Source organism: Hoplias malabaricus, chromosome 16 (assembly GCF_029633855.1).
Source record: "Hoplias malabaricus isolate fHopMal1 chromosome 16, fHopMal1.hap1, whole genome shotgun sequence".
Taxonomy (NCBI): Eukaryota; Metazoa; Chordata; class Actinopteri; order Characiformes; family Erythrinidae; genus Hoplias; species Hoplias malabaricus.
The window spans coordinates 7144118-7157399 of record NC_089815.1 but is presented as its reverse complement, the minus strand read 5'-3'; the positions used below and the strand labels follow the sequence as shown (position 1 = coordinate 7157399).

Genomic DNA, 13282 nt, shown 5'->3' with positions numbered 1-13282 from the left:
AGGCTCTGTACACACACACACACACACACACATATATATATTTATATATATATATTCAGGGTCGCGGTGGGTCCAGAGCCTACCTGGAGTCATTGGGCACAAGGCCACATATATATTATAAAGCTTATATCTAGTTATTACATGAACTTGGTTAAATATTTAAATATAAACAATACATTGTGAGTTTAAGATTAGATACAATCATCTAATTCAGTGCGCTTAAGGAAGTGTACAACAATTCACTTTTTCCTAAAATAATTCTTTAATAGTGAAGTGCAGTTACTGAACTTTTTCCACTATAGCAGAAATGGAAAATGAAAAATGCTATAATCATTCTCATGAAATGATTAGAACATGAAATGAAGGATTCCTAAAAGATTCCACTTGTAAATTAATGTGTATAAAAGGTTGATTGTTGTTTATTTCCCTGGATACAACAGAATCATTTGAGATTGCTATTGGACTGCATCAATATTATATGCTCTGAATATATAAATAATAATAATTATATAAATATAATAATAATAATTTCAGTTGAAATGACAATGAAATACGTAATAATAGCTGTGTCGTACTACCACAGGATGTTATTAAATTATTATAGATTAGAGACAAAAATGTTTCTAGATTATAGAAAAATTTATATAGTACAATAGAATTGCTCTCAAGGGGTATTACTCAGTTGTTTCTTTTTCCTAGAAAATGGAAAAGACACGCTTTGTTTATTGTCTTTTAAACAAGAACTTAAACTTTAAAATACTTAAAAACAAGGAGAGACAAAAGCTAAAAGCATCGCTATTTGTTTATAAGTTTAAAGTAGTATTGTTAACCTACGCTGCCATGTAGTTTACGGCAAATCCCATCAAGTTTTTTTCTTCATGTTATGGAACAACTGTCATAATGACACCTAGTGGCCTGTGTGTGTCAGATATACGGTGGTATACTTATTTTAAAATACCCCATCCCCATGTGGGGCACCCAAAATGTGTCATGAACTGGTTCATTTGGGATTACAAAGCAGTTTGACTCTTGATATATTTATGGCATTTGTTATACACTCTTATCCAGACTTATTTATCATGCCACAGAAGTTCGAATCAATGAATAAGCTTAAAGTGCACATTTTTTTGACCACAAATGTGCAGCATCCACATTGATGACGCGATGCAATCGATAGGTGCCAGTATGATCACCACAAATCACCCATTTGAGAGACAGGAGACAAAATGGTATTAAATAATGCAGTTGAAATAAGTAAATGCAGTCTTTGACATATTTTCCTCGATTCATGCTGACAGTGTTTGGGAGAGCAGAGGTGTTATCATCCAGTCTGCATCTGTATCTGGACATAATGTTAAATTCGTATAAGTAATAAAAATGTACTTTTATAAATATTGTTTCAATGTTTTGGAGGGAAAAATATTAATTTGAGGGGTAACCCTTCCGTTTAAAGCTTCCCCCAGTGAACATCAAGGTTTTGGGGTTATTTTATTATAACGTGCCTGTTTTTAGTTTGTTTGTTTTGTGGGTGAAATAAGTGGCCAGCATCATGGCGGAACATTTCCTCTGTGAAACCGCAGCGTTCCTAAGAAAGTTTTAAATGGACTATTGAGTGGTGGAGGTGTGTGTTTGACTGAAAGTGTGTGGTGCCACTTTTAAGGCTTTAGGGGATTTTTTTGTATTGGAAATACCTTCTAAATATGTCACTGTGTCGAACAACGATTTTACACGACGACCAGAGAGGACCCTGTGAATGTTTTATACTTCTTAACCTCGAGTAAGTGTGTGTCCGTTAGAGGCGCTGTTGGTCCGCCGCTGTCTCCAGTACTGCGTTGAGTCAGTGCCGAGCTGAAGGTAAAAGGTCATTGTACCGTTCTGTTTGTATCAACCGGTGAATTTCCAGCTTCACTCGAACAAGAGACCCACAACCGAGCTCAGTCTTATCTTTAGGTTTTTTAATAAGCCACAATGGCTAAGAAGAGAAGCGGGATCCGCGAAACAGACGGTGTTGCCTTTTCAGAGGAAGAGTCGACGGTTAAAGACGCTAAGACTGTCAAAGGTAACGTTAAATATAACCGAGTGGCTTTAGCTACTGGACGACAAGCTAGAACCGTACTCAGACAAGACTGTTAGATACGTGTAAGAAAGGTTCGTGTGACGGGATTATTTCACAACGTGTCAGAACGAGGACCAGCCAAATAGTTAGCTTCGGTAGCTAACCGAGGGTTTTAATGAATCTCTTCTTATTTCCTGACCCTGAACATGTTGAGTATTCTGTGTATCGTTATATAAATAGCCAAGTGTAACTGAAGTGTCGGATTTAACTCGGGGACTCTTCTCAGTCTGTGTTTGGATTTTGTGGGGACCAAAACCTGATTACCCACACTTATGGCCTCGTTCTTATGGGGACCACTAGATGAGCGTCGGCGTGTTAATCATTCGGCTTAATTTTAAAGTGAAGGCATATTTTAAGGTTAAGGTTATTGTAAGGGTTAGGGTTGTGTTAGTATTTCATTAGTATTACATTAGTATGGAATGGAAGTTAGTTGCAAATCTCTCTCCACGAAATGAATATGGAATGTCCCCACACTTTACTTAAACTTTGGAGAGTGTGTGTGTGTGTGTGTGTGTGTGTTCATTCCTGTCTCTCGGGATTTTGAAATACCTGACGCAAAGTTGAGCCATGTATTGCTCATTATGAAGGCCATGTCTGTTTATCAGAAAATTAAAGGGGCATACCCTTATAACTATTTATTCTAAAGTATATAAAGACAAAAATAGTCCCCAAATAAAATATATTCGTTCAGATTTAGCACATTACATACATTGCCTGGCCAAAAATGTGCAAACTTTAACGTTATACACTCATTATATCAGCTCCACTGACCATACAGATGCAATTTTAAAGCTCTACAATTACAAAATTTAGTCTATCTGATGCTCTGCATCATTTGTTACTTTTCAATTGTCAGGACCCTTATAGGACCTCCCCAGATTAAGCTAGATTTTGGATCGTTATCAGTGTTGCAGTGATACTGGTATTATTGTGGTGTGTTAGTGTGTGTTGGATCAGACACAACCGTGCTGCCGGAGTTTCTAAACGCTTCAGTGTCACCGCGGGACTGAGAATAGCCCACCAGCCAGTAATATCCAGCCAATAACGTCCTATTGGATGACTAACAAACTCTAGGAACATACTGTCCTTGACTTTGTTTAGTAGGTGGGACACAAATATAGATATGTGTAATAGAGTAAAACTACAATAAACCTAAGCAGCACTGCAGTGTTTGATCCACTGGTACACGCATTAACGTAGGACTACCACCACGACTTCAGTGTCATTATAGTGCTGAGAATGATCCATCACTCAAATGATACCTGTTTTGTGGTCATTAAAAATTAGTGTAGAACAGCAAACATACATATGCCATATTGCCTCACAGCATCCTATTAATTTTAATAGATAGAGATATCTGTGGAAATGATGGGTTGTGGTGTGTTGAGAGCAACTTTGCTGTGTAGTAAAAATGTTTTAGCAGACATCATCTTTCTGCAAATGAGAATGGCAACAGACACAACCATAGGTGGTGAGCAGAATACTCAGCTATGGCAAACAATATGGCGAATAATATTGCAAGTGTTCATATAACTTGGGCTGTTGCGGTGAAAGGTATTCATGTGCTGTGATATAACCGGGCTCAGTACTTAAAAACAAAAAAAAAAGAGAACCTCACAACCCAACACATAGCAGTATAACTATATAGAAAGTTTAAAATTTGGCTGAAATCCCTGTTAAATGCAGCTCGGTTGTAAGCATATGAAGCTGTATTTAATATGGTTTATTTCTTTTTCTCACAGGAGCTCCGCAGTACTCTGGCGGAGGTTCTGCTCGCATGTCCCTCCTAATACTGCTCTCAATATTCGCCTGTTCTGCCTCAGTAATGTATCTGGTGTATAGAAATTTCCCAGAGCTAAGCGAGTAAGTATGCTGTTTAAACTTTTAGATTTATAACAACTACTCTGTAGTTTTCAGGTTTATCTTTACAGTTTTTATGATGCAAATTTATAGTTATACTTTTTTTTTTGCATCTGTGATTATTATTATTGCTGGTGTTGGATTTGCTTACTTTAATTTATATATATATATATATATATATATATATATATATATATATATATATATATATATATATATATATATATATATATAAACTAATCTTTATATAAAGTTACTAGTGTTTTATTTTTCTTTTAGAGATGAGAAGAGCACAATAAAAATCCCTAAAGACATGGATGATGCTAAAGCATTGGGTACAGTTCTTTCCAAATATAAAGACACCTATTATACCCAAGTGCTCTTAGCTTATTTTGCTACATATATCTTGTATCCTTTGTGCCTTACTTTAAAATGTGTTTTTCTGACTTATTTGACACATGCTTTGGTGAAAAAATTTAGTTAGTTGTATAGTAGGGAGTGGAAAAGCAAGTTATGAGCATGGCATAATTTCAGTTTTATACTGTGAATAAAAATTTCTTAATGTGGGTTTTATTATTGTTTAATACTTAAACATTTAAAACATTTAATACTTTTTATCTTAACGGTAATAAAGTTTTGTTTAAATTTTCATACAAACATATATATATATATATTTTATGTGTTATATTTTATGTGTTAATGTGTTGTGTTCTGACACAAAAATGTAGTCACATAAATGTTTGCAGAGTGAACCCTTTTTCGACATCCTAGTACAGGAAATACCCTTGAATCTGAGTGAGAGAAACAGGTGCCACTTGACTGCGTATAGTGTGTGTTACATGAAACAGTTCAATCTCCCTACATAATGTTCTATGAAAATATTACTCATTTTTCCTTGGAATGTGTGACCCTTTATTAATTATATGTAACAGGATCTTGAAGTATGGTTACACATCTCTGGTTATGCACACATGTGGAACATTAAAATGTGGAAAGTATTGTACATGCTTATGTTAGGGTTGAATGTACCAGTTTAAATATACGCCTTGACTCTGCTGTCTCAGCCTCCAGACATTTGCCATTCCAGGTTCAATTTTCCTCAGTATATTGTCTGGCTATCTCTATCCTTTTCCCTTAGCCTTGTTTTTGGTCTGTCTGGTAAGTAAAAATTATATTTTCTTAATTTAAATTAATTTCATACACTTGGGCAAAAATATATGGACTTTTGTAAATAGTGGGATTGACTGGCAAACGCTATCTGCCCAAATGTTTGGTGGATAATGAATAGTATCAAAGTTTAGTGGAGGAAGGTATATATAAAAGTTCAAGTTCAAGAAGTTTATTGTCATTTCAGCAGTATACAGTGTTTACAGTAAACAGTGAAACGAAATGGCGTTCCTCCAGGACCAAGGTGCTAGGGTTAGACAATACACAACATTAAAGTGCAACTAGTGCAAAGCTAGTGCAACATAAAACAGTGCATACACAAACAGTCTTGTGGATGTCTGGGGTTCTTTTTCAAGAGTCCATAGGTGTGTGTGTGAGTGTGTGTTGCCATGCAAAGGACTGGCACCCCCTCCAGGGTGTGTTTGCGCCTTGCTCCCAGTGATTCCGGGTAGGCTCCGGCCCCACCGCGAATTCATCCACCCTGAATTGGATAAGCAGTTTCAGACAATGAATGAATGAATGAATATCTCTAATTATTCTTAACAAAGATAAACATGCTTTTTAAAACAGACAATGAATAGTACAAGTTCAATATGGATTTAATTTTTGAACCTTTTATTGTGCAGTGCTTATATCACCATTTAAAGTTTTTCTTGGCTTCAGCTTATACTGCATACTGTTTACTAACATCTAATTTTATTTTTCATTTCAGTGCTCAGGCCTTGGAGCCTCTTTCTGCTATATGTTGTCCTATTTAGTTGGTAGACCTGTGGTCTACAAGTACCTCACAGAAAGAGCCCAGAAATGGTCTCAACAGGTAAAATAAAATAGTGTTGTCGTCTTGTTTGAGCTCCACTTGTTTTTGTTACTCTGTGATTTTTATACATTCTGATTTATCTGCAGGTCGATAAGCACAGAGAACACCTCATTAATTATATCATTTTTCTGAGAATTACTCCCTTTCTCCCAAACTGGTTTATCAACATTACCTCACCAGTCATCAATGTGCCTCTGGGAGTCTTCTTCATTGGCACATTCCTTGGTAAGCCTAGGATTTATTTTTAGGAATGTGATTTAAATTATTTTTTAACAACCAATAAGTCTCCTTGCTCCAGTGACATTGTGGTCTTTATTATTCTTTCTTATCTCTTCCACAGGGGTTGCTCCTCCATCATTTGTAGCAATTAACGCAGGTACAACGCTATACAAACTCACCACAGCAGGAGAGGCAGTATCCTGGAACTCTTTGGCTGTTTTGGGTATTCTGGCTGTTCTCTCCATCCTTCCAGTGTGCTTCCAGAAGAAACTACAGCAGAAACTGGAGTAAAAACTCCCTGGGCCTTGCATACACTTCATGTCCATCGTCACCATACTGCAAACACTTTTTTGTCCACACCCTGGGAGAAAAACTTTCAAAGCTCAAAGAGGCCCACCCTTGTACGCTTTACCTCTGTTGTTTTTCTGTTTGTTTGTTTGGTCCTGTCATGCAGAATATTTATAATTTTTTTTACATTCTTTAAATATGTTTTTAATAACTAGGAGTACTAATTAATCTCAACCCCAGAGGTTTTTATACATGTAGTATTTCCCAAATCATTCTCATAACTTTAAAGCAATACTTTTGAGGTGTTTTAGAGTAGTTTTCATCAACAACACAAAACGTGGATCATTTTTTCTTTCTATAATTTGATGAATTGCTGAAATACATAACCGTTTAGATCCAATGCAATAACCCCCCCAATATCTGTTATAAAACAGGAATGTGCCATCATCACGCTGATTCACCCTGCAGGTTGGTTGTTGGACTTAATTTTGGAACCTCGAAGAATAAGGACGGGCATTATATGACTCCTGATGTCCTCGGGGTGATTTTGGTTTGGGACTGGAGGAAGATACTCCAAACTGACTAAAGCTATGCCAGCTTGGTGCCCTATGTACTGCTGCCAATAACACGTAGGAGGAGATAATGCTCTTGGCTCTTTTGTCCTAGATTTATTTTCCTCCACTGCCATTACATATTGTCAGAGGGAGATGTGGTTTTAAAGGTTGACACAGATTTATATTATATACAATTATATGTATTGTTACTTATGAAAAGTTTTTTTTCCTTAGGATTAATTTTTTAAACTTGAGCTTAATGGAGGGAAGAGAGGAGAAATAATCAAGTCTTAACTGCTTCAGTAAAAAAGACTGAAAATGACTTATATCTAAAACTTAATTTATCCTATATCCAATTGTTTATGGTTTCTATGACTCCATTTAGTTTTTAAGGACCTGTAAGAAAGGACCGGTGTCTATTTGATGAATAGTCTTATTTGCACTGAATCTCTGCATGAAACGGGGAACTATGAGGGAGGGTTGTTATGCCACATCATTCAGAAAGTGGATACCTCATTTGGTGTGATTTCATGTCACACAGTTGTGTCCTTGTTGATTTTAATCATTTAATTCCTACAACTCCTCCGGCGCTCTTTAGTTTCCATTTCTTGTCATTCTCATAGACATAATGTGTAAAATGTAATTCTGAATGCTGCAAACACTGATAACTGTAGACTGATTTATGTGAACAGGTCTGACCACACAGGTTCACAGGTAATACAGTTAATAGAGCTGGTGTTATTTGATCTTATGTTCCCCGATTTGATTTTCTCTACTGTTTCTTACAATTTGGACTCTCCCTTCAATCACAGTATTACATTAAATTGATATGTTACTAGATGAATATGATATAAATTGATGACCTTTCTTTTGAATGTCAAGATAAACTGTTGTTTAATTAAAATATTTATTATGACATCATAAAGATGTTTTTGTGCATCATTTATCATAATGCATGTTTATGTATCGGACAAAATATGTAAAAGGGTTTTACAGATGTGTGATTCCGGGGCTTGAAATATGCTGTATTTTTAAGCTGATTAATACTGAATAGATGTACATTTTTTTTTAAGATTTGAAATTTACTCATACCTCTGGTTCAAATGTCCCTAGGTGTGAGTGAATGTTTGAGTGTGTATCACCCTGTGAGGGGCTGACCTCCTTCCAGGGTGTGTTCCCACCTTGCGCCCAGTGATTCCAGGTAGACTCCAGACCCACCACAATTCTGACCTGGATAAGTGGTTACAGAGAATGAATGAATGAATTAAGTAGTACTCTCAAGACTTTCTGACTTTTCCCTTTTATTCTTGAGTGTAACAAGCTGTCAATGTAAGCTTTAGAGATTTAAAAACTTGTAATAAGAATATCATGATGGTAAACTTTGATCATGCTTTTATTATATTCTCTAATAAATTAGCTGCAAAATTTGTAGTTTAGTACATTTATAAAGGCTGTGCCAGAAAATATCTGGAGGCTTTTCTTTAGACAGACACAAGAGGGCAGTATAGCAACAAAATTCTTAAATGTAGTTTGATCCTTCCAGAGATAACACAGGGGAAGGAAATATATCGAAGGTGCACCTGACTTGCATGCTGGTTATGTACCTTGCACGTCAAAATAACAACCTCATAAACACAGAGACATAGGGTCCAGAGTACCCAGACTATCATGCTCCTTCCACCTTTGGCAGGAACACAATGCTACACCAGTACCTTGAGCAATGTCTTAAGGACTTACAACAGTGTATTAACCTAAATTGCTCTGAATAAGAACGTTTGTTCTTTAAGATAACTGTAATGCACAAAGTCCCAGAACATCATCAGTGAAAATGTCTGACTTGTGCCACAGTTGCCCTTCTGACAGCTGGGACAAAATGCGTTAAGTTTTCTTTATCCTTAAGACTTAATGAGCCTCCGGCCCCAGTAATCTGTTTTGGTGGTCTCTTCCTCCTCAAACCACTGTCAGTCAGTACTGCTGTACAAGGGAACACAATACGCCTTGTCAATGAGGCCAAAATGATTTGGACATCATGTGGCCTGTGTCAAAATCTTCATACATCAACCACAATATGGAAGGTGTTCCCCTCAGACTCATTCAGCCCCCAACATCTGGATTAGTGATGCAAGACCCCATGATAAATCTATGCCCTGCTGAACCTGACTAATTTTTACAGCATTTAAATTTGTATAAGTTTTGCACCTATTAATGATAGTAAACGGACTGGAAAAATAAAACAATATTTTTAAAAAACATCTTTTCAATGCATTTATAACTCACTATTTTAATTGACATGTTCTAATCTACGCATGTTGTCTGTGATTTTATGCAGTAGGACACAAGACCTATATATAAAAATAACTTTGTTTGATTATTGATTGAAAACTATTGAAGAATCAGACCCATGGACGTTAAACCTGTGAATGTGCAAGGCCCAACTGCATTGCTTTGAAAAGGGCTGGGGACAAGAATTTGGACCAGATGCTGCATTCAATTCAGCTACCATTCAGACTTCTGTCCACTTTAATAAATCACCCATTCGCTGATAATGGAATTAGGAATCTGTCTAGACAAAAATGAAGAGGTTAATTTAAAAAAGGTGTTTGTTAGGTTTATCAGCGCTGAAAATACAAGAAGTACCAGAAAAATCGATTTAAATATTTGTAATGCAGTTATTTTCTACTTATTTTTATTATAAAAATATTTGGTTTGTTCCACAGAATGTCACTTGTACAATGTCCATTATCAGTCATTTCAGAAAGTGGCGGGGACAGATCATATGTGTCCCTATAATTTACAGTAGAAGCAAAAAATCAGTAAAATGTAATCAGAAAAAAAAAATATTATATTTTTTTTACTTCAGTCTATGTAATGACTATTTAGTAACTGTACAATTAATGCATGAACATGTTTACAAAAACTCCATTTTGCCTAAACCTTTATACAAATGTGTCTTTAAAGTTTCAGCACAGAGAGTTTTAAAAAATTAACTTAAATTATCATCTGCACTGTTCGCCCCCGTGAGCTACGACAACCCCGCCAATCGCATGGCGTCATTGTAGACCAGAGCGAGACAGCGCACGCGCACCAACGGCTTCAGCTCGAGGCCCCCTCTTTGAAGATTCAGTTTTCTCGAACCGATTCTTTAGATCTCTCCGTTTCCATGAATCGACTGAACAATTCCTTCTCAATTCCATTCTCGCCTCGTCTGGACACCGACATGGCTCTATACAAATTTAAAATCATCTGCTAAATATCTGTTTAAATCTCCGGTGCCTTCCCACTACCACACTTCACAATATCAAAACTATATAAAATAATTTCATTTACTAATGTCATGAACGTAAAAAGAGGGAACGGTTGAACACTCTTAGTGGGCTTATTTTAATAGAAATACTTGTAACTCACTCACAAACACGAGGGATATATTCGTTGCTTCGTGTCAAAGACACAATTCGGGTTTGAACTTTCCTCTGTAATATTCTTGATATCATTTATTTGTTTATAATTTTACATATTTTCAAAAGATCCTCTGTTTGCATCATATTATTATACAACATATTAAATCTTTTTGCAACATGTTGTAACTGGACTGGCACATTGTTTTCTCCTGGTGCTTCGGTTTCTTCGCACAATCCAAAGTATATTTTGGGAGGTGGACTGATTGAAATGTGTGTGAGTAACTGGGTGAGTTTGTGGTGGCCTGCGATGAACTGGCACCCTATTCAGGGTGCGCCCAATGACTCTGTGTAGGCTCCGGATCCCCCCGCTAAACTTGTTCATGTTTAAGTGGTCGAATAAAACTCGATTTAACGGAACTCGAATATTTTCGACAGGTTTATTGATCATAACCGATTTTGGATTAAAATGATTCATTCAAGAGTTGGTTCAGGAGTCGGTCTATAGCCAATAGAAAAACACACAGCTGTGTTTCCGAGGCCTATGATGCAGAGCTGTGGGAGTGAGTGGGGCAGTGATTATGGAGCGCTCCGTTATGGCTGCGCTGAGTGACTCGCCGTGTTGTTATGCGTCTCATTAACACTCAGAAGACACGAGCACAACCGGACCAGCCTCAAAATGAGCACCGGATTCAGCTCGAGCTCCTGCAGGTTCGCCGATTACTTCGTGATCTGCGGACTGGACACGGACAGCGGACTGGAGCCCGACGAGCTCTCCGGTAAGGCGCGATTTACCGGACTGGAGTTTACTCGTTCGCCAGCTTCTTATTCGAAATGTTTCTTCCACTTTAAATGGGGCTACATTCTGCCGTACATCTTTATGATTGACAGGATAGTAAGCTGTGTTTTAATTTGCCGTCTTATTACAATTTCCATTCCACCTTAAATGATGCAGTAGTTACTATTACCGCAGCACACTTTTAAGGTGGAACGAACAGTTAGAACAAGAAGCTGGAGGATGTATTGATTTTAGCTTCGCGTGGGAATTGTAGTATTTTTTCTAAAATCTCGGGACCAATTTGAAAGGTTTTCTATGTTTTTCCAAATTTTTGTTGTGAAATATCACGTAAGCACAAATACAGTGATTTATGCTCTGTTTACTGGGCTAAATGGTTCGTTTGCGTTTCTTCTTCCAAAGGGGTCGCGTCGTTTAACCGTTAAATGCGCATTTCAAACAAGTTCGAACAATTTTTATCATTTTATCCATATGTATAATACCTCCGCAACAAAAACAGCCGTAAATCATTAATTTCCCTCATGAAAAAATCCATTGACCAGGTGCCCTTAAAGAACCTATACCATGTTTATATATATACTAATAAATCAACTTAATAACCTGTACTGTGTTACCAAAACCAGCCATTAATCTTTGTGACATTGTCATGTTCAATCTATCCATGTTTCTTAAATTAAAACAAGCCTCTGGGTCTTTAACACTGACATGTACATAACATTTGTTCTGATTGGCTAGTTAATGCTGTACCCAGGCTGAAACACATCCTAAACTGCTGGAGTTTGAATAGGTGGATATAAATACATTGTTTTTTATGACATCACAAAATGTACCAGTGTATAAATACTATACTAAACTCTTTAACTTCAAAATATCGATGAAATATGGCTTTAAAATGCAGTACCTGCATTTGAACTACATGATTTGTTTGGCTCTGTGGGATGCCATGTAAAATGGAAGTGTATTATCTAACGTTAACAGTCTGGGCTTTTTTTCAGCATCCCACATATTTATGTTCAGGACTATGGTCTTTCTGAACAGCCACAGGCTTTCATGTAAACAGCAGTCATCATTCCTCAGCAATCCCTGTTTATGGAATTCCTTTTTCCTCTTAGAGTCATTTGGAACAGGTTTCACTCATATAATCCAATACATTCCATTCAGTATGATTATATGAAGAGGGTATTTAGTACAAAGAAATTACTAAATCCCTTTGGAAACTTTGAAATAAATGTTTTTTTTAATTATAAGACTTTTTTGAGAATTCATATATGACTGTAGTCAGCTATGTGTGCAATTCATGTATTATCTTCTCTATCTCCTATGTCTGAGTCTCTATAAAACCAAAGATAGTAAAGAGAGAGAGAGCGAGAGAGAGAGAGCGAGAGAGAGTTTTTCCTGTGGTTAAGCACTTCCGTTTTTTTTTATACAGTGAAACTAAATTCTCTTTAGTGAGGTTCTTTAATGTCCCATGTTTTCACAAGTATGGCATATTCGTGGCAAAATAGGGCTTTTAAACTCTGTCTTTGATTAAACCAGGCTGCGATATAATGTTCATTACCTACTACATTTCTCTCTTATTGAAAACACTGCTTTTCAAAATGTCTTTATTTTGTACTGCATTGTAATTACATTATTTAAATTAGCAATATGCAGTTTCTAGTGGCTTTCACTTATTTTAGTCATGTTTAGACATGCAGCCACCCACAGAGGAACTCACTTTGATCAGTTCATGGTCAGCTGATGAGAGGTTGAGAGGTGTCATTGAATTGAAATCCCACCATTCTTTAAAGAGCCTATGTCTATTGGGCCGAGCAGGCCCTATTTTAACCAGTAGAGGTGTTAGCTTTCAGAGACTACCATCCCATCCTGTTAGAGTCTCTGGGAAATTACAGCAAATGACTATGAAAGGAGAGTAATTTTCCCAAATTACCCGGCAGCCTGCTGGTAGGTGTAATGAGGTCAGCTGTTTTAAAAAATGAAGTCATTTGGCAAGTGACATAGATAGGGAACACTTTACATCTGAACAGCAGTTGAAGTGAAAGTAGTTCTATAAATACAAGCTTTTTCTTT

The 13282-nt window shown here is 36.7% G+C and overlaps 2 protein-coding genes across 4 annotated transcripts in view; both read left to right on the top strand.

Moving 5' to 3' along the window:
* The first annotated feature begins 1820 nt into the window (after positions 1-1820).
* tmem41b (transmembrane protein 41B) lies at positions 1821-7906 on the top strand. 2 transcript variants are annotated; one of them, XR_010795753.1, is made up of 8 exons: positions 1821-2059; positions 3859-3979; positions 4256-4384; positions 5041-5134; positions 5856-5960; positions 6047-6185; positions 6301-6580; positions 6902-7906. XR_010795753.1 is itself a non-coding variant. In XM_066647746.1 (7 exons), exons 1-7 carry the CDS (start codon positions 1969-1971, stop codon positions 6468-6470), a joined length of 849 nt encoding a protein of 282 aa, XP_066503843.1. In that variant the 5' UTR covers positions 1821-1968; the 3' UTR covers positions 6471-7906. The 2 variants fall into 2 exon arrangements, 1 of the variants encoding a protein (XP_066503843.1); XM_066647746.1 differs by having other exon boundaries at positions 6301-7906.
* A 3070-nt stretch (positions 7907-10976) lies between these two features.
* Positions 10977-13282, top strand: part of dennd5a (DENN/MADD domain containing 5A) — a 52865-nt gene continuing 50559 nt past the window's right edge. For both annotated transcript variants that reach the window (XM_066647605.1, XM_066647604.1), the window contains exon 1: positions 10977-11195. In XM_066647605.1, coding sequence (XP_066503702.1) covers positions 11096-11195 — 100 coding nt within the window. In that variant the 5' untranslated portion in view covers positions 10977-11095. The remainder of the gene's footprint in view (positions 11196-13282) is intronic.

Bases quoted from the DNA above. Each gene is read 5' to 3' on its own strand.
- tmem41b (XM_066647746.1), top strand. From the start codon at position 1,969: ATGGCTAAGAAGAGAAGCGGGATCCGCGAAACAGACGGTGTTGCCTTT. The intron at 2,060-3,858 runs GTAACGTTAAAT...TTTTTCTCACAG, and splicing joins AGACGCTAAGACTGTCAAAG to GAGCTCCGCAGTACTCTGGC. The intron at 6,186-6,300 runs GTAAGCCTAGGA...TCTCTTCCACAG, and splicing joins CTTCATTGGCACATTCCTTG to GGGTTGCTCCTCCATCATTT.